The following is a 21,960-nucleotide window of genomic DNA, read 5'->3' as shown; positions in this document are numbered from 1 at the left end:
CGTTTTCCACATCTTATCCCCCCCCCCTTAACAAAAATTCTGCTTAGCATTACTTAGGATATTTTTATGCCGGCCCCTTTGTTCATGCAATTGTCGTTGCTAGTGTATTTCTTTTTCTTTTTTTTTGTGGGTTGGTTTTTTAATTACTCATTTATCTGCGTTACTCCTCAGGGAGCAACAACTCATGTTAAATTTGTGGTACTTATAAAACACTGTCTTGTATTGAGAAAATAAGCTGTTTACATTCTTTTTCTTTGGGGGATGGGGCTAATCTTTCGATGTCTTTATTCCAGGTTTGTAGCATCAAGATATTTATGAGTTTCGTTGTCCCTCCAAAATGCGGGACTTAAATTAAAGCAATTAAAGTATAAATAAAGGAATTAAAGACTTGATTTAAAGTCAATTCAATTTTTTATTAATTACACAAAATTGAACTTCACTGCCCGGGTAATCATGATATATCTGCACTTACCCGCAATACTGTCGTTAAACTGTCGGTTCCACTACTGTTTAGCTCATGAGATTTATCGTGAACATTTTGTAGTTCATTCAGTTGCTCTTTGCCCAATTCTTTCATACTCTGTAGCTCTTCAATTTCACTCAATAGCTGTTGTCTATCTGCTTTATACTTTTTATTCTAAAAAAGAGCAAAAACATATTGAAATGGGAAAGGAAATTAAAAGCTAAAACATGAAGTCAGTATCAGTTACAGTAAAAAGATGAAGTAGATTTCAATATTAATAACGCATGGAAAATAAAAAGAAATCTAGCATCAACTAGAAGCAGCCCCAACTAAGAATTTAAAAAGATTTCAAGACTCACTTCTAAAATAAATCCAAAGAAAAAAAAACACTTTCAAATGCTCTTGGCTCCACAATACATTGGATATTAAGCCGAATCATAGAACTATCAGTACACAGAATTTAGAAAGTACATAGAACATAGTACATCGAACATAGAATGTTTTAGTACATAGAAATCCCATAGATATCTTTCACAGTTTTCAATGAAATAAATAGAAATAACTGCCGCCAAGAGTCTTAAGTTGACACAACTGGGTAATTTTTAACCTACTATTCAGAAGGTACGAGTTTATCCGTGAGGGACAATTTTAGTTGCAAAACTGCAACAATTTGTCTGTGGCAACTGCAAAACTTTCTGATAATGCTGGACACTGAAAGTATACCGCAAAAACACTTTTTTCGCCAGTTTTTTTTTTTTAACAGGAAATGACTTTTATATCTGAATTAGTACTAAGTAATTTCACCTTACGGGTAAAGGGGAAAATGTTCGCTCTCAATTTCTAAGATAGATGACAGGTTACTTCACTGAGGAAATATTTTACATTCCAGCTTTGTGCCTGAGCGAAAGTAGGCCTGATTGTAGACCTAAAACGTCTCTTAATCTGAATGGAAGTTCCCTTAGCCACGTGACGGCCCTGTTTATCAAACACTACATATTAAGGCTAATAGCTACATAATAACTATTCATACTGTAAATATTTAGCTAACTTTAGCTATTTCATTAAAAATCAAACTTCTTTACAAATTAAAATCTTAATTGATTAAGTCATTACTTTGATAGCAAGTTTTTCATTATGTTAATTTACCTTTAGATATACTTGTTGATATATGGGAGCATTCGTATGAACAGTTCAAGTATTTTTATTATACCTTGCGTCAATTTCTAGGTTGTTTCTACTCTATCTTGTCGGTATTTCAAAAAATTCGCTTGCCAGTATCTTCTAAAAGATCTACAACTAGACAGTTCCCTTAAAGCTAAGGCTATCATTTTGACTTAACATATAAGTTAGTGTGACTTACAATCTAAAATCAAGTAGTATATACCTTTGGAATGCATACCACACTACAAACAATAATAAAAGTTTTTATATATTATAAACCAACGGGATTTTTCTTCTACAATGTAAGAGGAAGAAGATTGCGCCATCTTCGATAAATTCAATTTACATTTAGGCACTTTTAAGGAAGAAAAGCTTGAAGGAAGTTTACAACTTATTTCTGCTGATGACGATCACTGTTTACGTCATCAAAATATCCAGTCTATATTTTTTTTTTTTTTTTTTTTTTTTTTTTTTTTTTTTTTTTTTTTTTTTTTTTAGTGTCTATTACAAAAATTTATCTCTATTCGAATTCTTATTTACTGCCACTTGGTGTAATCTCAAAAAAAAAAAAAAATAAATAATATCGAAATCAAGCTTAAAATAGGCAGAAATAACAAAAAACAAGAGTACTCCCAATACACTCTCAGGGTCTACAAGTTCTCTAAGGTAACTTTTTAGGACAGTCACTAAAAAAACAATCTTTAGAATTTCAAATATGTGGGCAGCAAACGATCTTTTCGCCCATTTTAGGGCCTCATGTGGCCCATCACAGTTTTTTTCCAAGAGGTTCCCCTTGACCCGAAAACTTTCACCTGTAAGTTTCAAATTAACCAAGAGCTGTAAGCTTTTTCAGTCAGTATTTTGTACGAAGTCTTTGGAAAAATTTTCAGCCTTTACCCAACAAAATTTCTTTTGTCCTATTTAAGGCTGGGAAATCAATAGGCGGAGGTGTGTCAATTCCCCCGTCCGTAGATCGTAAAGAATAGTTTCTTCGTGATTTACATTTTACAAAATAGAAAAACGTACCTCTTCAAATTTGACAAGTTGCCTTTTTTATATCTACACTAAAAAAATATTAAAATTTTCTGCCCTCCCTCCGTGTTTCCGTGAATTGGCACATTTTTGGGCCTCAGTTTTGGTGGGGAAACAAAACTCCCATTTTTTCTACACTAAGATTTAATTCTTTCAGTTGCATTAAGATTTAATATTCCTCCTTGTTTTCGATCTAATTTCCAGGAAAACTAATATATTTCTTTTTGTTGTGTGAGTGAATTTTCCCGTTCGCACAAGAAATTTTAGCTGAATTTTTCAAGCAAATTAGAAAAAACCGCGCCGCATGTCTAATTTTCTTTGTAGATGAGGGTCTCTTAAAGCCCAATAACTGTGGTGTATAAGTTTCAAGGCTTTTGAAAAAACAAACTTGTTTGGGCCTCTTATAGCTCTTTTTTCGGTGGAGTCAATATTCCCCCCCCCCTTTTTTTGTCTTGTGCCATGAAGGCCTTTTGACCCAAGGAGTAAAGGACTAAGAAAAAAAAGTTCTTGACCCTTTTCAGGCCTAATTTTTGAAAGGATCATATTCCAAAACGTTTTTTTGGTTCCTCGTAGCATGAGGACTTATAACGATAAATTTCAAGTAAACCAGGGACAAAGAAATATTGACCAATATTTGGGTACCTTTCGACCTTTTTATCTCTCCCACCGAAAAGCTAGACCCCCTTGGCCCAACGATTCTTGAAAGTCTCAATCCGGTCGGGAAAGATTTCTGAGCCAGTTTCAATCTCCACATTTCGGGGGGGGGGGGGTGGGCAAAACTTTCGGCCACTTTAACACTTAATTTTGAAAGAAATAAAAATTTTCCGGTTTTCATGTATATTTGGGTTCTTATCCCCTAAAGAATTATTGAGGTTAATTGACACCTGATCAGGAAAAAAATTTGCCCTTTTTGGGCCACGTGTCCCGAACCCCATATTTGTGCACATTACGGTTGCCTTGACCCAGGGACTTACGATACTACTTTTTAAGCAGTTAAAGTAATTTTTAAAGGGCTTAGAAATAAACTTTTTTTGTCTTTTATTGGGCTCAATTTTCGGGGAAAACAATTTTTTTCTGTTCTATGTTGGGGAACCCTTAGCCACAGGACTTATGGATCAAGTTTTGGGCCGATGGAGAAGAAAAGTTTTGCCTAGAACCAAAAATCACTTTTTCGTACGCCAGGTTCCACTTTACCCATCGCCTCTTGTCCCAAATTAATCGCATAAAGCAACTGAGATAGAGTCTACAATAAGCATGCCGAGGTTAAAGTCTACATCAGAGACAGCTACCTGAAGCTCTTCCTCCAAACTTTGTCTTTTTGGACCAAGTTCTTGCAATCCAATGGAAAGCTCCGACTAAACCAATAGGCAGATTGAAAAGCAAACTAGATTGAAACTTGAAAGTGCTAGGATGTTTGGTTCTGTGGCCCATAGCAAAATTTTTTTCTTTGAAAAACTAAAAGAAAAATTTAAACATATAAAAAGGAGCATTTTCTAATGGGCCCGGGAGTATTGTCATCTTCATTTACAAGCCATATCTGTTTGTGATTTTGGTTGGGTTTCCTGTTTTTAGGGCTGAGACAGAAGGATGATTTCACACCCAACTCCTATACATGCATAGATCCGCCATTGGTAACAAGTTTGGAATATAAATTTTGAAAGTTATAGATTAAAAAAAAAAACACGTTAAAAGTTTATCCATTACAAAATTTAACTAAATTGGAAAAGTAGAGAGCAGTAAATGCGTCTCATTTTTGCGCTTATTGTAAATGTGCATGTACGAAGAGTTTAAAATACAATTTTGATTATTACCATCAATACCATATGTATCCTTATTTATTTACCGTTTATTATTACCAAACAAACTACCTTTAACATCAGTATTTCCAATTCGTGCTTCAAATCCTTTTTTTGGTCTGAGAGCTGATCAAACTTTTTTTGGAGTCCTTGTGCTTCAGTGCGTAGTGACTCGTTCTCACTGAGAATCGACAGCTGATTTTTTTGCATAAGATCGCACTTTTGGCGGAGGCTGTGGCATTCCTGCCGGTATCCCTGAAAAATAGATATCCCTATTTTCAGGTATCCCTGGAAAATTAAATAGTCTAGAATATACTGCCTGGATTGATGACTACAAGCTGTTTAGTCTTTCGCATAGGTACTTGCAAAGCCATTTTGCAAAAAGAAAGAATATTATGTTAGCTTTATTGCTCTACTGTGAATGTTTGCCAAAAGTATATTTTTTGCACACAATCGGTCATCAATAAAAGAAGAAAAAAAGGAAAATAAAATGAGTTTTAGTTTTCAAATTATACTTTAAATATTCACTGTGCAACATAACAAAGAATTATTGCCACTCGGCCAAGTGGCCAATAAATCCTATACATCAAACGGTTTAGGGTAACAAGCTCTAATTAAAAATCAATCTGCACCAATAGTATACAAAACTCTATCCTCATAAGAAGTTAGTTCCCTGAGAAAATTCAAAATAATTTTTGAAAAGGGGGAAAAAACTAAAAGAGATTGAAAACCCGGTGATAATTCCAACTATCATATTCAGCATTATCAAAAAGCATACTACAGAACGAGCTCAGTTCCCTGAAGGGGAAAAAATCTAAAAGAGGTTAGAAACCCGGTGATAACTGTACTACCACATTCAGCATGACCAAAAAAGCATACTATAGAAGATACTCAGTTCTATGAGAAAATTTAGGATAATTTAAAAAAAGGGGAAACACCTAAAAGAGGTGAAAAATCCGGTGATAACTCCGCTATCATATTCAGCATTATCAAAAAGCATATTATAGAACATACTCAGTTCCCTGAGAATATTTAGGATAATTTTTAAAAAGGGGAACACCTAAAAGAGGTGAAAAATCCGCTGATAACTGCACTATCATATTCAGCATTACCACAAACCATATTATAGAACATACTCAGTTCCCAGAGAAAATTTAGGATAATTTTTAAAAAGGGGAAACACCTAAAAGAGGTGAAAAATCCGGTGATAACTGCACTATCATATTCAGCATTACCAAAAAGCATATTTTAGAACATACTCAGTTCCCTCAGAAAATTTTTGATAATTTTTAAAAGGGGAAAACACCTAAAAGAGGTGAAAAATCCGGTGATAACTGAACTATCATATTCAGCATTACCAAAAAGCCTATTATAGAACATACTCAGTTCCCTGCGAAAATTTTGGACAATTTTCAAAAGGGGAAAAAATCTAAAAGAGGTTATAAACCCGGTGATAATGTATAACCACATTCAACATTACCAAAAAGTATATTATAGAACATACTCAGTTCCCTGAAAAAATTTAGGATAACTTTTAAAAAGGGGAAACACCTAAAAGAGGTGAAAAATCCGGTGATAACTGCACTACCATATTTAGCATTATCGAAAAGCATATTATAGAATATACTCAGTTCCCTGAGAATATTTAGGATAATTTTTAAAAAAGGGAAACACCTAAAAGAGGTGAAAAATCCGGTGATAACTGCACTATCACATTCAGCATTACCAAAAAGCATATTATAGAACATACTCAGTTCCCTGAGAATATTTAGGATAATTTTTAAAAAGGGGAACACCTAAAAGAGGTGAAAAATCCGCTGATAACTGCACTATCATATTCAGCATTACCAAAAACCATATTATAGAACATACTCAGTTCCCAGAGAAAATTTAGGATAATTTTTAAAAAGGGGAAACACCTAAAAGAGGTGAAAAATCCGGTGATAACTGCACTATCATATTCAGCATTACCAAAAAGCATATTATAGAACATAGTTCCCTCAGAAAATTTTTGATAATTTTTAAAAGGGGAAAACACCTAAAAGAGGTGAAAAATCCGGTGATGTCTGAACTATCATATTAAGCATTACCAAAAAGCCTATTATAGAACATACTCAGTTCCCTGAGAAAATTTTGGACAATTTTCAAAAGGGGAAAAAAATCTAAAAGAGGTTATAAACCCGGTGATAACTGTACAACCACATTCATCATTACCAAAAAGTATATTATAGAACATACTCAGTTCCCTGAGAAAATCTAGGATAATTTTAAAAAAGGGGAAACACCTAAAAGAGGTGAAAAATCCGGTGATAACTGCACTATCATATTCAGCATTTCCAAAAAGCATATTATAGAACATACTCAGTTCCCTGAGAAAATTTAGTATAATTTTGAAAAAGGGAAAAAACATAAAAGAGGTTAAAAACCCCGATGATAACTGCACTATCACATTCAGCATGACCAAAAAGCATATTATAGAACATACTCAGTTCCCTGAGTAAACTTAGGATAATTTTTGAAAAGGAAGAAAAACCTTAAAGAGGTTGAAAAAACCTAAGAGCTGGGGAGGGGGAATTTAATCCGTTTTACTGCTCAAGAAGACTAAAATAACTGATTTCGTAAATAAATTACGCTTAGAATAGTCAATCAATTTCCAAACAGGACAATCAATGTCAAAATCCATGTCAAACCCAGGTTCGGGGCCCCTACAACCTGCTTAAGTTCTGCAACTTCCGCATAACTTTTTCTATCCATTTCATTATCCTTGAAGATTTGGATTCTTCTAAGTTTGGATTATATGGTAAACACTGTTTTAAGAATGATAGCCTCTCTCATCTATATCTAGATGGTTATAAAACACTTCTGTTAGGAAATTTACCAAGCGTAATTCCATTCTTGAGTAAGTTGAAAGGAAAATTAAACTAAATTTTCCTATTTGTGATTCCGAACATTTCTCTAAATTACTATTACTACTGCTACTACACAACTCACTGCAGCACCAAGCCGCCTGAGGCCAACACAGCTAAACAAGCTCCTTCTCCATTCAAATTTATTCGAAATATCCCTCTTTACACCCTCCTAGGAACTTTGCATTTCTCATAAATCTTCCTCATTTCCATTCGGAGACCACCCGCTTTTCGTTTGCGCCAAGACGGTTGGTTCTTATATCATTGAATTATGACCTAAGGAAAAGCAACTATTCCCGAATCATGGCAAAATGTGTACTAATACACCTTATTAGTACACAGCCTACACCAAGCACTTAAACCGGCTTAGAACCGGACAGTAAGAAGACCTCTAGTTGAATGGAGCCTTTGCACAATCTTGGCCCATCTTGGTCACAACATGGTTTTCCACGCTTGGCGATGCTCTTCTATCAACGAGAGTCGAAATCCTGCACAGACAATTTGAAGCCTATTACCTCCGACTTATCATATATTCATATGTACACAAAATATGCTTCTACAGGGAAGCAACCCATAATAATTATGCGGTTGTAAAACTAAATACCTTGCTCTATCCGCAGCTAGCTAGGCTTTTCAAGCATAGTTTACCATTGATAGATTATTACATAAAAATAAACGAATTCCCTCTAGACTTAAAAAACACTTACCAATTATACAGGCACATGTTATATTCGTAAAACCTTCAACAATTAAAAAAAACGTCTTATTTTAAACTGATAGTATGGAGCAACATCAAACTTATATGTATATGCTTGAAAACACCATACTTGATACCATGTAATTGGAAAAACATTTAATTTTGTGTAGACTCGGAACTTAGTGAAATAAAGTTTGATTTATCCCGGGCTGAGGGGGTAACCAAAACTAAGAGTCGAACTTGTGTTCAGGTATGATTAGATTGCCTTTAAAATATACAGCCACAAGTCCAGGGCCGAATTTAAAGATGGGACACTTCTAGGCCCAAGTGTCTCTGCCGGTCCGTTTTTGCGACATTTTCGGGGAAATCCCCAAAAGTTCGGCGATAGTGAAAGCACGGAACAGAACACAACGGATGAGCCAAAAGAAATGATAGAGACAAGTAATAACCAACTCTCAGGTGCCATTTTGGGGAGGCATATGATAGTTAATAAGTGACCAAGGGATTCATGTGTTGTTTTAAAATCCCTTTTTTTGAGAATAGGCTACGCGGCGGCAGAATCCACTGAGTTTTTTAACGATAAATCCGTCAGTCCGGTTTTGTTAAAAAAAAAATCCCTCAGCGATTATTTATTGCAACCCTAGAACCGGGTCTAGTGGGCCTATTGGTAAATCATGGCCTGGCCAAGTCTGCGAGATACAATGACATATGTTCTACCTAGCACTGAGCCTCTAGGTGGTATGTATCTACTTGTAAAAATAGAACAATCATGAGGTTTAATTATTTAAGTTCCAAGTTCTTTTGTAAAATAATAAATTTATAGGAACAAGAAAAACAAACTTCAACATGGCCATAAGGCTACACGACCAGGAAAGAATATAGATGAAAAAAAAATATGAACAAAATAAAAAGAAATTCAGTCGCCCACCTGAAAAACAGTCGAAATTAAAAGCTATGTAAGGGGTATCATATGATTTCACAAACTCAAATAAACGTCGAAGTCTATTCCGAAGACATCAACTTCATAAAAAGAAGAAAAAAACGAGTTGCAACTTCGAGTGGACTCTGGGCGCCAGATCTATAGACATAGTTTCCGGACCTTTAAATAACGTTGAACAAAATGGCTATTTGAAAATTTGAATTGGATGGATTTTGGGAAATGGTGGGCGTGGGAGGGGAGTTAGTTTCCCTCAAATCACTTTCGACTATTAAAAAGGACACTAGCCCTTTCAATTACACTCTATTGAGTGAGAAGCTGTCAGGGGGTGAATTTAGGCCGCAATGATGTGGCATAAGGACGTACGAAGACGATTGATAAAAAAAATAATAGTTATATCATAACACAGAGCAGCATGATTGATGCTACGCAAATGTAGAAAAGTGTAAGAAGTCTACGACAGTAGATAAAGATCTTTCAAATCAAATAAGAAATTAAAGGAAGAATGGCTAGTTTCTTGAATAATAGTCCTTACCAGAAAGTATGGATAATTTGTAAGAGTAGAAATTAGTACTAGCATCCACAGACATAAAACTGTAAACGCCATCTAGCGTTTGGCCAGACTTGATTTTTTTTTGCCGTAAACATAAGATGAACTAATTTAATTAGTTTGGTAGATAAAACAAGGGTAGTAATGCGTGTTGTAATTCTGTTCCCGACAGAAAAATGATTTCAAAGCTTGAGAAAAAAGCTTGAGAAAAATGGCAAGTGTCCCCAAAGCTAGATGATGTTGATGTTGTTGAGTTTTTTCGACAACAGCACCAGTTCCCACTCATATAAGTTACTCATACTCTTTGGCCCTTCCCGAATAATAAACTTTGTCATAACGCTTCGGAAGCGGTTTTATTGACACAGGAAAGGTTGACAACCGAATACCAGGACCTTAAGAAAGCAGAAGACTGAACATGGCTGTAGAAAAGGACCTTGAAATTTGTTTTTTAGCCTTCTAAAGATTCTGAGACTCCCAGAGACTTTTAAGTTGATTAGGTCAACAATATTTTAATGAACGCTTTTCATCAAACACGATGCTTAGGAAATAAACGGAAATGTCCTATAACTGGCTGACTAATTGCTAGGTATTTATTGGAAACTAAAAATGATTACTCAATAACATGAAAAAAAGTTAAAAAATAGTTTATATAATTATTGACAATCTCAATTTAATAATAATCCAACTGCTTTGTAGTTTCATAAAGTTGACCCTATATGTACTACACAAAATATGATCAATTACCTCCTGTCTAAAAGAAATATTAGCATTAACAAATTAAAAGAGAAACAATGCAATTCTACTTTGACAATCTAAAACCCAAAATAAAGCTAAAAAATAATTTTTTTATGCAGCTGAGAATATAAATTAAAATTACAGCCGTTCTTAATTAGAAATTAAACTAATTAGCATTGTGATTGTTCATAGTGGTCATGAATGCACATTTCCACCCCTTGAACATAAGTTGAACTGGTGTTCAACAATGACTAGACGGATTTCTAAAATATGAATAAAGCACATAAGAATCTATCACATATGTTCTGACTGACATAGAATATCTCTTTGGCATGTATCAATTTGTAAAGACAAACAAAATATACTGACTTCAATCTGCTTCTCTTGTTCTTTTTTCAGATCTTCTATTTGTCTTAAAAGAGCCAAATTATCTTCCAGTAATGCCCTTCTGATTGTACCCTCGTTTGAAGTTTTCGGAAGCTGTTCATTTTCCTTCTCCGACGCTTAAAAAAAGCAAACCAAATTAAAACATATATCCAACTTAAAGCAAGACCCAGAGTTGACACATCCCTTTCAAATATGTTTAGTTAGTACGAAAACAAGCAAATATAATAATACTCCTGCGCTTTCATGTGCCGTTCTCTATTGCGGCGCTTCATGCTAGAATTTTTACAATTTGACTGCAACTTTTACGAACATCCCAATCTCAGTCAGTAGAGCCTTTAAACACATCCCGGAATCTGTATGATGAAATTTGTACGTCTACAAGATTTGCAAACTTAATTAAAATCTCAGGGCACGGGATCTGTATATTCAGTAACAAATTGGTCACAGTCTATTGAAAACCTACTTTTTTCTATTGTCCTCCATTTTATATTTCTTCGTCTCTTTCATTTCCAAAATATGCACTTTCTGTAAGCAGCTGCAGCACCTTATCAGGGAGACAGCGCTGGGTTTCTGAATCAATAAAATATAGAAGAGGAGTTAATACGTCGCTCTAATTGATCAGCGCAGTAGATAAAGCCATGCCTTGAAACTCTTGTTACTACTGGTCAGACCTGCTAGTTAAAAGGCGCTCCAGGAGTTGCGACACTGAAGGCAATAGCCCAAAAATTGCAGCAAGTTGCGCTGCTGCATTGGCATAAGGCTTGGAGCTGCAATTAGTAGTGATTTCTTTTGTTCTTTTCTAGTTAATCCAATTACATTGTCCTATTTGATATATAAATATCAAATATAATATCAGTTGTCTTCTATCTTAAAAAAGATAAATTTAGTACTATAATATTTAATATAAATAATTTAAGTTAAAATCAAATATCAAGCGTTTTGCTTGTCATAAAGTGCTCCAAGAGTTACGAAACTGAAGGCTAAATTTGAAGCATGCGCTGCAACACCTTTGTGCTGCTGTATTGGCATTAGGCTTAGAGCTGCAAGGATTATTGGCTTATTTTTATTTTTTTTTAGTTGATCTAATTTCAGCGTAATTTCATGACGCTCACCATAAATACAGCACATCAAATATAATTAGATTAAGCGTTAACCATTTCAAATATGAATATATTTAGCACAAAATTTAAATAAATAACCAATTTAAACTTAAATCAGAGATTAAATATAAATTTAAACTAAATTAAGCACTAGCCATTTCAATTATAAACAACACAGTACTAACTTGATATTGTGAAAACAAAATAAAATTTATGTAGCTGATTACCCAATTTAAATGTTGGACCGCTCAATCCAAAATTTTATGTTTCTTCAGAAATTTATCACGTTATCACCAGTGGCGTAATTTCGTCAAAACCCGGAGGGGGGGGGGGGAGCAAAGTTGGAGCCAATTTTCCCAAAATCAAATGAAAATGTAAACAATGACGAAGACCACACTGCCTTTCCATAATACAAATACAGAAGAGAGAATAATGAGGACTTTTTTCCCAAGACAGTTAACTTTTCGTTAAGAAGTAATGATGCCAAGGCTATTTAAAAAAAAATATTTTAACTGAGAACTTTTATTATAAGTGTGTTATTGTTTATTACTTTCTTTGCTGAAGACGGCCCTTAGATATAGGGCCGAAATATTCAAATAGGTTTTGTTGGTTCACTGTCTTAAGAAACTAAATTTCAGCTGGGGGGCACACTCGGGTCTGGGGTGGAGAATCAAGGTCTGGGAGGAACTGTTGCCCTCCTGCCCCATAGCAAATTACACCTGTGGTTATCACTAAAATTGTATGTTTCTTCTCGGTCCTATTGCGTTCTCTTCTGAAATTTGCCGAGAATTGTTTCCGCCTGAGATAATTCTGCAAGCTCTGTCCAGAGGATGAACTGAGGAATACAGTTTCAATGGAGTGAGAAATATGGTTCTATACTTTACTATGATTTTAGTTCATTTTATCAAAAAAGAAAAAAGTACAGCAATCAAAAGGAGGCAAATATAGTCAAGAAACTAGCATCCAATTTAGCAAATCACAATCAGTTTCTTTTTTATATAGTTAACTAGCTGTTGGGGTGGTGCTTCGCGCCACCCCAACACCTAGTTGGTGGGGGAGCTTCGCCCCACAAGCCCCCCCCCCCCGCGCGCGTAAGTCGTTACGCGCCATATTAGTTACGCGCCATTGTAGTTGTGTCTCTGTGTCCCACCTGTGAATATAGATAGATATATATATGTTTTTAACTACGTAAAACTTGCGAATATACAACATTCTTCGCTGTCCCATTGTCTGTGCATATAAATAGATTGTCGGGTTTACCGACTCTTGAACGTTCAATATATAATTGTCCATAGGAAAAACAATCCGTATTCAGATCTATACCTCATTAATCTAATGATTGCCCTTGAGCTATGTTGATGGTGACTGCTAATGGAACATTCCCTGTGTCCCCGTCGTCATTTATATATCCCCCTGTGCCCCCGGCGTCCCCGTTGCAGCTGTGTCCCTGTGTCTCGGTCGTCATTTATATTCCCTGTGTCCCGGTGTTTTTTTTCTTTTTAGTTTTTTACCTTTTTTATTTTTTTCCTTTTTTTTTAAGTTTTTTCTTTTTAGGTTTTTTCTTTTGGCTTTTTTCGCGCCATTGTAGTTGTGTCCCTGTGTCCCACCTGTGATATATATATATATATATATATATATATATATATATATATATATATATATATATATATATATATATATATATATATATGTTTTTAACTACGTAAAACTGGCGAATATACAACATTCTTCGCTGTCTCATTGTCTGTGCATATAAATAGATTGTCGGGTTTACCGACTCTTGAACATGCATTATATAATTGTCCATAGGAAAAACAATCCGTATTCAGATCTATACCTCATTATTCTAGTGATTGCCCTTGAGATATATAGATTTGTATGCAGTGTAAATAAAGCTCGCCGTAAATGTACAACACAAATTATGATCAATTACCTCCTGTCTTAATAAAACCAATTTTAGCAATAATCAATTAAAATAGAAACAATGCAATTTTACTTTGATATTCTAAAACCAAAAATGAAGTTAAAAAATCATTTCTTATGCAGCTGAGAATATAATTTCAAATTTGAACCGTCTTTAACTAGGATTTTTTCCTGAAATTTACTGAGAATTTTTTCAGTCTAAACAAATTGCGGAAACTCAGTCCTTATGATAAGTTGGTAAATAACAAGTTTAAACCGAGAATGTATATCTCCGAAACATTATTCAAAACTTTTATTTTTATGATGAAATTCTACTTTTATTTTCTTATAAAAGACAAAAATGAAACAATCAAAACTGTTTAATGATTGCAGTAATTGCTCCAACTGAGTAAAGAATGAGCATGGTCAGTCACAAATCTTTCTTTTGGGGTCACGAATCGCCTTCAGATGGCTCACAGGACTAACAGAGTATTTGAATTACCCTTACTCCATGCCTATCTACCTTCGTTCTGTCCTAGGATGGATGATATACTACCTATGAACAAGTGAAATTATACCAGCTTTGCCTCTCACTGAGACTATTTGTCTTGGCTTCATTCCAATTAGCCAATCAAGTTTTTCATCACTTCCACAGTTGATTTAATTCAAATCCGGCCCATAGTGACCGAAAGCTCAAAAACCTGTTTTGAGAAATACAGCTCAGCGAGGAGAACTGGCACTTGAAGCTGATTCAGTAAATGATAATTACTGTTTTGATCAATCTTACAGTACAAGTTTATTGTGAAAACAAATTTATACGTATTTTAAAAAGAGTCTGAAACATCTCGAAAATCGTTTGATCAAAATGAAAAATGCACCATTTAAATCATCATGGTCGAAGACACAAAAGAAGATAATTATAGTCCCCTATTATTCCTCATTTCTACATGTTTTTCTCTTTTTTTAATTCGCCTAAAAAACATGATAAAGTACTATATACCCCCCAAAAAGACAGTTTGTGGTGCTATTACTGGAGTAGGAAGGCTGGGAACCATGATAAGGGCACCATCATAATATCCGTCGATCACCATTCCTCCCTCCTGCACCCTTAGTGAGTGAACACTAAATATAGCCTTAAGAAAAATTGGTCGATAAAAAAAAACATTCAATTTGATTTTAGAATAACCACTCTCATGTATGTATGTATAGGTATATTTCCAAAAAAAAGCCATCTTGTCATAGAAAAAAAAACAGAACATAAACATAGCAAAACCAATAAGAAAAACACAAATAAATTAAAAAAGAACATTCTTATATATGAATCTTCCCGAAATTGTTTATAAAGAGACACAACTTTCACGATGTATCAGCCCTTTTTCAACATACTTAGCCAGATTCCTTAATGTCATTTTAACCTGTTATCCTACAATCCCCTCCACCCACCTTTTATTTGTCAATACTAAGGAAAAACACTGATTTCTCAAATCCGCCTACCTTACAGTTCCCTCAAAAATGAGAAATATCTTCGTCATCTTCCCCACACATCGGACAAGGGACTGAGTTAACACTATAACCTGTCAATTTTCTCTTTCTTTCCCCAATATCAATCGAACCTCCCACTAAGTTCAAAATTCATTCTATTTCTTCCCCTTTCAACCCCAACTTAAAATAAACTTCTTCCTCCCACGTGTCGTTCACCTTACTATACAGATGTAATATGTTTATTTCTATAGTGAAAGTTAATCATGAAATATTTTTTTGCACACCTGCCTGATAAAAAAAAAACAAAAAAACTACCCAGTAAAAATGTACTCACTTAAATTCAAGACTTGTTCAGAAATAATGAAGAACACTATATATATTTATCCTTTCAGCAAAAGTAGTTACAAAAAAAAAAAATCCAGGAAATTTGAAAAAGAGCCTGAACTATTATATGTTTATAGTACTTTTTTTCCCCAGCGCAAAAGTTCACTAGGACATAGTAAGATCGTTCATATGTTTAGCCATGCGGTATTTTCGAAAGTAGGGTTATACCTCCCCTATCCTGTCGTGGTATCCAAGAACTGGCCAGTGGTTTTGACGTCATTTATAATATTAGGATTTTAGTGATCCCTTCTCCTAAGATATTACAAGTCCAAGAAGCAAAAGTTCCCGGCACGTACTTTCTTATGAAAACTTCCATATTCTTCCCAGAATTGTGGCAGAATCTAAATTTCTTTTAATGTACTCTGGTGTTCTAATTATCTATATTTTTCATATAAGACAATATTTGTATCTGCAATCCTTCAAAGATCCTGAACATGATTTATACTCCCTGAACTCTTTTCATGATAAATTGCAGATTTTGCTTTAAAAAGTTAGAGAGGTGCAAAGCAAAATCTATATTTAATGCTCTGTTTTAACAAAACTCGTATTGACTTCTTTAGTTTGTTTGTCCAAGTTGATATTGATACATGATCCTTTTGAAAGGATGATTGTGCATTTTTTTATAGCCTAAAAACGAAAAAAGAATAATTTAAAAACAAAGTTTTTCGCACTGTTTGTGCGAACAAAAAATACTGTTTTGCAATTTATGCAGCATATATTTGCAAGACCAGTTGAAATGAGGCGACTCGTAGTTCGTAAAATTCTGAAAAAACTAGCGTTTTAATGAAGACACAAAACCGACTCAACAAAACAGGAAAAGTCCTCTTTCATCCTGCAGAACATAAAACCAGTTTCTAAGGCTCTCAATAATCGGTCACCAACCATGAAGTAAATAATTTTTAGCATACAAGTTTAATCCTCTAAAATACTCAAGTAAGCTCAGTTTTCAGTAAAGTGATATTTTTTCAGAATACTACGAATATGATGAAATACCAAAAGACAGTTTTTTTTTACCAGTTTTGCAGATATATGTGGCATAAACTGCGAAGCTTTTCGACATTTTTACCGCTCCATGCTTCCAAAAGAAATTTTTTTTTCCCATTATTCAGCCAGAAATGGCATAAATAAACCCACAACTCTAAAAAAAAGTTTCAAACTTCCATATTTGGGCATGAAAGCTTTATTTTTTAAGAACTAACGTTCTTTTTCTTTTTTTACAATAAAATATAGTAATTAAAGAATGGCCCAGACACAAATTCACCAAAAAATTTAGCAAAAAACCTTAAAAATCCAATTCTTGAATGTTTCTAACAATTTTCCACTCAAGAAGCTTCCATACCCTTTTCCATTATTGCCCAGTAAATGTAATTATATAAACTTTGCAAACAAAACAAAGTTCTGTAAATTTACACTTGACAGCCGTGTTTGAACTATCAGTCAAACACGTCTTTAGTAACAAGACTCCCCTAAATTTCTGGCTTGAAAAAGGCAAAGTAAACAGCACTAGACCCTTAAAGTCTGAACTGGCAGAGCTGATCTCCGTTTTAAGGCCCTTCAGCAAGTAAGTGCAACGGGAAGTTGGGGGCCAGTCATCATGTGCTTTCACATGCCCTTACTACTTACCATCCCCAGGTACCTGTTTAGAGCTGGGTCGACTCCAGCTGAGCTTACAGAGTTGCACCGCTGACCCTGTCCAAAACCAAATAGTTGGCACACCAGGAATTGAACCCTGCCCTTCTGACAAAGGATTCCAAATCTAGCGCAACAACCCTAACTAGGGCTAGGGTTCCTTTAAGTCTTTAAAACTTTTAGCCACAGATGTTGAACTAGACCTGCATGTTATCACAGAAAAATTAGAAAAGGATCTGTGTATAATATTACATTTTAGTTTAACATGCTAATATTATCCAATAAGGAAACTTAGAGAGTATTACATACATAAAATAAAACAAACAAGCTAACGTTAAAAAGTACTAATACAAGACAAAAAGAACCCGATTTAATTTTCTCTTATTCAATTTCCTACTCAGCTTACTATATCCACAAACAACTATGCCAACTCTTTGAAATAAATGCACCAGTTTTCCAACTAAAATTGCACTGCAAGACATTAATTTATATTGTCTGAAAAGTATATTAAAAATTTGCCGTAACCAGAAGAAAATTACTGATAAACTAAAACTTAAACAGATATCCGTATCAGAAAGGAGCAAGTAAAGCTAAAATGTACACGAAATTTTGTATTATACCAAAAAATTTCGAAATGCACCATATTGTACCTGAACCTCTAAACTGCAACAATAACCGTACAAGTGTACGGCATAGGCACCTTTGTCCGTAATCTTTTTAAGCTTTTCTCCCAGACATATTTTCAATTTATCTATATTCCATGTGTATAAAAGTAAGAGCAATTGAAGTACCTATTCATATCAAGAAAATCTTAAAATTGCCCTCACCTTTTTCCTCCTTTTGGTCAGATCCTTTCCATCCTTTGTTGATCTGTTGGGGAAACATTTCCAACGGATAATTTCTTACTGCAGTACCTTCAGCTCCTTTGGTACTCATGTTAGAATTTTAATAATTACACCAGAAGCGTCTCTTGTTTAGTACCTTTAGTGTCTAAAAAAAGACAATAACAAATTATTAAATGAGAAATAGTATAATAGTCACTTTCAAAATAATTTTTTTTTTTAACAACAATCTACAGCAAGGTCAAAAGAACTAAGGGAAATGTCCCGAGAAGAGAAATGTAAATATAATTCAACTTCTACTAGTAGTTCAAAACCTAAGCTTACAAAGCTAAGGGTTAAACATAATCAAAAAAAAAAATTATAGGTTCAAAGAACAAATCAGTACTAACTATTAATATATGCGTATCCCTTGGACTGATCTCGAGGGAGATATTCTGTCAATTTATGTTGGAACGGCTGTTCTTATTTATAATGAAAGTGAATAAAGGATGAGTTCTAGCCATTCTGACCTAAAAATTCTAGGCAATTATAGGGGACCTTGGTCTTTTCAGAGAAAAAATAAATTAAAGCTTGTGTAAATTCTAAATTTTTAGCAAATATCCCCCTGCCGCCAAAAAATTTAAAGAAGAATTAAAACAAATGAAAGGACTGTTCCTTTTATTAACACTATAAAAAACATAGAATTTAATACGGGCATATCCAGGCGTAACTTCCAGTACCAGGGAAAACAGTACCAATCTGGGTCGTTCAAGGGGGAGGGCCCATCTGACTATCTTGGTTAGTTCACATTGAATTTCTTGGTTCGGATGGAGCAGGAAGGGGGGGCTAATTTTGCCCTGTTCACCACTAACGGCTTTCGTTTGTTCCCACTATCTCTATTCGATTTTTTAACAGCAACTTACTGCCTATACTTCTTTCTACTACTACTACTGCTAACTACTCACCACAGGCCGGAACGGACAATCTTCGGCAATCTGTCATCCTTCATCTGTAAGACGTGTCCTAACCATCTCAACCTTTCTTTTATTATAGCCCTAGAAAGCGAGATTGAAACGCATTTTTCGAATACCCTACAGTTTAAAATGCAGCCAGTCAGCCGGGTACCCAGAACAGTTCGTAGGCAATTTCTTTGCAAAACATCTAGTAAATATTCATCCACTTGTTGGAGCGTCCATGCTCCGAATTTGGAGATTTCTTCCTCCCCATTTGATTCCGTGGTCTCCCATTACGTTTCCTGTTCTCCTTAAGACAAAGTCCATCAAAATTATCCATGTTAAAGGGGATAGAACAGAACCCAACAAAACCAGCTACTAACCTCATTTCTTACCTTAACCGCAGAGGTAGTATTCTCATACATAGCACTAATCCCTTTGATGTATTTGTCTGGTATACCATATAAGGATAAGACCTTTGCTAAAGCTCTTCTATCAACAGAATAGAACGCTTGCTAATAATCTATAAAACTGGGGACCAAAGGTGTTAGGTAACTCAGGTACTTCTCGATTATTAACCTAAGAATAATATTTGGTCGACACAACCTCTATCTTTTCTAAAACCACACTGTTCTTCTCTTAAAACTTTTTTCAACAGTATCTTTCATTCTAAAAAGTATCATGTTACTAAGTAATTTGCTGTGTACAGAGACCAGACTAATGCCTCTATAATTACAACACTTACTCGTATCCCCTTTCTTATACAGTGGTTTAATTAAGGTTTTTCTAAAATCATTAGATACTTCCCCTTTTTCGAAAATCGTACTCATAATCTTTAGTAACTTATTTCTAACCTCAGAGCCACCATATTCAAGAAACTCATTTACCAAACTATCAGCGCCTGGAGCCTTATTGTTTTTTAATCCTTTTAGTACTGTCACTAATTTCTCCTCACAATACAAATCTTCCTTCACATCCAAGGTACCACAAAGTTTTTTTCATTTTCCTCTATAGGCCTACCTTATCCTGCAACTGTATCTCGATTTAGCACATTCTCAAAATGTTACTGGGGAAAATACAAAATGATACATAATGTATCTTTAACTGGGACAAGTCTGGGTTGACTACTCCCTCTCAATTCATCAACATCCCAGTAAAATATTTTACTATTATGCCATCTAGCTGCATCTTTCAGATCTAAATACGTTCTGAGACCATACTGGCTATGCATGACGTATGAAAACAAAGAAAGGAAACAATAAATGAAAAGAGAAAAATCAAATAGGTGAAAAACGAGGATTTTATCAGCCAGTAGCAAAATATGAAAAACAAGCAAATATTTCGACAAGGACCTCTGTCAAGTCGTCCTCAGTGCTCAAAAAAATAAGAAAGAGGAAAAAGAAAAAAAGAAACTAAGAAGAAACAACAACAAAATCTAACCTTCTTAAGTGAACTGTACGAGAGGAAAAAAGACACTGAATCAAACAACAAAAACCAACTTGAAATCAATGAAAGAGAAGTTGCCAATTAGATTGCATAAGTATCCTTTGTCTTGCAACAGATTTCGTTGCAAAAAAAAAATTTTCCTTCAGGCCAAGGGCCTACCCATGGGCACTGTTTTGTCTCCTTTTTTGGCAAATTTTTACATGGATTTGATAGAACAGTCTGCTTTGAATAGTTTCCCCTTAAAACACTCTCTCTGGTTTCGTTTTGTTGATGAAATTCTTGCTGTTTGGGAACATGGTCAGAGCTCTCTAAAAGATTTTTTGGCACATTTGAATTCTTTTGATTCGAATCTTCAATTTACAATAGAACTGGAAGATTCAGGAAAGCTCCCTTTCTTAGATGTTTTAATTATAAAAAGTATTCCTAGCCTTGAATTTTGTACATATAGAAAGCCAACCCATAATGATCGGTATCTACATTTCTCGTCAAATCACCGTCCTTGTGTAAAAAGAGGGGTAGTAATTTTTTTAGTCGACAGGGTTCTAAAAATATGTTCACGTAATCATTAATCATGTAAAATCCGAGTTAGATTATGTTAAAGATATTCTATTCTGCAATGGCTGCCCAATCAATCTCATTGAAAATATAATAGATAGACGATTAAAAAAGGTAAAACAGGAAAATAGGGAGCCCGTCCCCCTTGATTCAGTTACACTGGCAATTGAGAAAAAAACTTTCACTACATTATCATACGCCTCGAAATCCAGCGACAAACTTGGAAAAATTTAAAAAAAAACATAATCTCTCTGTTTCTTTCAAAACTGATAAAACAGACCCTATACTAGGTAGTGGTGTCTACAGAGTCCCGTGTTCATGTGGAAAATTTTACATTGGCAGACCCATCAACAACTAGGGGAACGATTGCATGAACACAAAATTTCAATAGATAAGTCCCCTGAGATTGGAAAATAAAAATTACAACTTTGATTCAGCTCTGGCCTAGCATATATACGAAAATCCTGACCATTTAGTACATTTTGAAGAGGCAACTTTAATATCTACCGTAAATGGCCGACCACAATCTTTTAAAGAGGCAATTGAGATAATAAAACATATAAATAGAAATTTGGCTATAAATAGAGACACAGGAGATATTTCCTTAAGCCCAATTTATAACAATTTAATATTAAAAGACTCTATGAATATTTTCACCCAGTCTAAACTAAGACAACCTGTCCGCATATCTAATGAAAACCGAAATTGTACACAGGCAAAATCTGTTGCAAGGCAAAGGATAATTATTCAATCTAATTGGTAACTTCTCTTTCATTGATTTCAAGTTGGTTTTTGTTGTTTGATTCAGTGTCTTTTTTCCTATCATATAGTTCACTTAAGAAGGTTAGATTGTGTTGTTGTTTCTTCTTTGTTTCTTTTTCCTCTCTCTTATTTTTTAAGCACTGAGGACGACTTGGCGGAGGTCCTTGTCGAAATATTTGCTTGTTTTTCATATTTTGCTACTGGCTGATAAAATCCTTGTTTTCACCTATTTGAGTTTTCTCTTTTCATTTATTGTTTCCTT

At 34.5% G+C, this 21,960-nt stretch overlaps 1 protein-coding gene across 4 annotated transcripts in view; it reads right to left on the bottom strand.

Moving 5' to 3' along the window:
• Positions 1 to 21,960, bottom strand: part of LOC136042125 (protein Spindly-like) — a 97,474-nt gene that overhangs the window by 37,171 nt on the left and 38,343 nt on the right. For 3 of the 4 annotated variants that reach the window (XM_065727032.1, XM_065727031.1, XM_065727033.1), the window contains exons 2-5: positions 17,989 to 18,151; positions 10,647 to 10,780; positions 4,525 to 4,707; positions 473 to 637 (exon numbers count right to left, since the gene is read on the bottom strand). In XM_065727032.1, the coding sequence (XP_065583104.1) occupies positions 473 to 637; positions 4,525 to 4,707; positions 10,647 to 10,780; positions 17,989 to 18,097 (591 nt within the window). In that variant the 5' untranslated portion in view covers positions 18,098 to 18,151. The remainder of the gene's footprint in view (positions 1 to 472; positions 638 to 4,524; positions 4,708 to 10,646; positions 10,781 to 17,988; positions 18,152 to 21,960) is intronic. The other variant, XM_065727034.1, reaches the window with a different exon arrangement.

This window comes from Artemia franciscana, unplaced genomic scaffold (assembly GCF_032884065.1).
Source record: "Artemia franciscana unplaced genomic scaffold, ASM3288406v1 PGA_scaffold_67, whole genome shotgun sequence".
NCBI classification, from domain to species: Eukaryota; Metazoa; Arthropoda; class Branchiopoda; order Anostraca; family Artemiidae; genus Artemia; species Artemia franciscana.
The sequence above is the reverse complement of the archived record's forward strand: the minus strand, read 5'-3'. Positions and strand labels throughout refer to the sequence as shown.